Source organism: Pteropus alecto, unplaced genomic scaffold (assembly GCF_000325575.1).
Source record: "Pteropus alecto unplaced genomic scaffold, ASM32557v1 scaffold84, whole genome shotgun sequence".
In the NCBI taxonomy this organism is placed as follows: domain Eukaryota; kingdom Metazoa; phylum Chordata; class Mammalia; order Chiroptera; family Pteropodidae; genus Pteropus; species Pteropus alecto.
In genome coordinates this window covers 280,844-283,403 of record NW_006434827.1, presented here as the reverse complement: position 1 = coordinate 283,403, position 2,560 = coordinate 280,844, and the positions used below count along the sequence as shown (strand labels likewise).

At 39.8% G+C, this 2,560-nt stretch overlaps 1 protein-coding gene across 2 annotated transcripts in view; it reads right to left on the bottom strand.

The window, feature by feature from the left end:
* Nucleotides 1-2,560, bottom strand: part of LOC102892335 (contactin-associated protein-like 3) — a 175,939-nt gene that overhangs the window by 103,567 nt on the left and 69,812 nt on the right. For both annotated transcript variants that reach the window (XM_025045398.1, XM_025045399.1), the window contains exon 3: nucleotides 1,639-1,786. In XM_025045398.1, the coding sequence (XP_024901166.1) occupies nucleotides 1,639-1,786 (148 nt within the window). The remainder of the gene's footprint in view (nucleotides 1-1,638; nucleotides 1,787-2,560) is intronic.

The window sequence follows — 2,560 nt, the reverse complement described above, 5'->3', positions numbered from 1 at the left end:
GCCATGCCAGGAAGCTACAATGTTTAAAGGAAGAGTGAGTATCATTGTAAGTGGGTGCAAAGAAATGAAACTGAAAAGAGAGATTGCATCTAAGAGACAATATATGCCATGATAAGTAATGTGGGCATTTTCTCAATATCAACAGAGCAGTGGAAATACAAAAAAAAAAAAAAAAATTATCACTTTTGTCTACAAACCATATCATATCAAATTACTGTCAATAAAAATGCAAAGTACTATGCTTTAACAATGATTCTTATTAATAATAAAAATGAAGGCAATACAGAATCACTCCTATTAAAGGACATACTTTGTGTTGTTTTACAAATAGTGACTATTGTCTGCCTACATTCTTATGCTAGGAGCCCCTTGTGCCCAACAGTTTACATTTGCTGAATGTAAAATGCACATAGGTCCTAAGATAGCTGTACGGCCAACAGGCCCCTCTTGGGACCAGACACGAAACTTTGATCTTCCTAGTACCAACCTCTAACCCAAGGAACTGGCAAAATATCTCCTTAAGAAGAACATCAAGCTAACGACAAATCCCTATCAAAGAGCTTGTTCTGCTTTGAAGTCAGTAAACCTGAAGTTGTTTCCAGAGTAATGGGAGAAGGGGAAGCTAATTTCATGGAATCAAAGAACAGCTCTAAGTATCAGGTATCCTAGCTGTTGCCACAGTGAGCATGATCAGAGAGCCCAGAAACAAAAGGATGGAAGGAAATGACAAATGAAAAGGGGGAAAAAGGTTGACAGGAATGTAATACCATCTATGCTAAACATTCCATGAAATTATAAACACTAGAGAGCAGAAGCAGGGTTAGGAAAAGAAGTGAAGTGTCATTGGGAAGGGAGATGACAAAGGCTGGACAGGCCCTGGAGTCTGCGATAGGGCTGCTTGGGTGAGCCTCATATTCAGAACCATTCACTGTCTATGGGGTTCCCAAAGTGGATATGGTACCACTGCTATTCAACCACTCACAGCACCCTGCAGTGCCCACACTTTCCCCCACCCATACATTAACAGAGCCCTAAGTTCCTGCTCCACAATTTATGTAGGCCCTCTCTTTCTATAAATATCCTCCTCCCTTCTATCTCACTACTCATGTTCTTCATTTTGAAAATTGGCTGCTGGAAAGGTTCTTTTCCCAATCTAACTGACTGACCACTCTACTCTAAGCCCCATTTTCAAGTTACAATATTTTACATTTGTTTTGAACAATTTTATAATTTCTCATAAAATCTTGACCAAAAAAATGAATAATTTTAAGTGTCTCCTGCATCCAGTACCTAACACAGGTCTTTGCAAATAGCAAGTGTCCAAAAAATTCTTACGTAACAAGTGAGGGAATAAAATGAATGCCATTAATTTTATGAAGTGCCTACTATAAAGTACTCTGCTAATTCTAGGAATCTGATTCTAAGGCTCAGGTCAGATCCATCTCTAAATTCAACTATAGAATAACTAAAGAATGTTATGAAGGTTTTCCGAAAAAAAAAAAAAAAAAGAAAAGAAAAAAACCAGTTCTATGTACAGAGATATTCGAAAGGCTAAAAAAGTCAAGTTCAGTTTTTAGATTGCTGTTTAGAACACGTCACCGAGTCACTGATGTCAGTCGGGGAACAAACACCACTTACCATATGCACATCCGTACACTTCCACCCGCATCCCAATCCTGCCCTTAGAGTTCCAGGCTAAGGGGAGAAAGCGCATGAATCGGGCTTCGAAAGGAGGCTGGAGTTTGTAGTGCACCACACTGTCTGCGTTTGTGTTTCCTGGAAAACCCTGGGAAAAAGCAAAGAAAGGGATCAATGTGTCTGCAGAATATTATCTTCATGTTATCATCTCCCATGCCAATGAGTAATGTGTGCTTCATTTTCTTAATATGCAAAAGGCTGCCAGCTTTAAGAAACTCTGCAAATGTTTAAGAGGGATGTGACAACCTCTCCTTTGTGCCTGGATTAGTCACCATTATCTAAGTTTTCCTTATTTACAAGGTAGTTTAAATTTCAACAATACTTTAAAAAAGCTATAAACATGCTATCCTCAAAGTCCGCTTTTGGAAAGTTGCTCATCCTCTATACCTTTTTTCGAATATCCAGGCGGTCAAGACACTCTCATATAACCTCCCATTCAGGGCAATTGAACACAATAGTAACTTGCAGGATGTGTAATAAGAATACTAGACCCTATCATTTTAGAGCTAGAAGGGACTTGGGCAGTGTTCTAGTGATAAACCTATAACTTATAAATGCAAAACCAAAGTCTAGGCAATAAAACAATTCTCTGGAGGTAGAACAGCTATTATCCAGCACAGCCAGAACTGAGTGCTGGGTCTGTGGATTTCAATCCCAATGTTCTTGGTGTGCTGTTGGGTTGCCCCAAGTCATCAGCATTGGGAGGTGCCTGGGGGAAACACACCAACAGCACCTGCCACAGATAGACGTGTGCTTTCTTAGTCATAGGCAACTGGCTTCACACTAAGAGGGGCAGCATGAGAGCAAGGGTTGTGTGGCTCCATTCTCATGGTGTTCTTTGTAATGTAAGTAAGCATGTAGG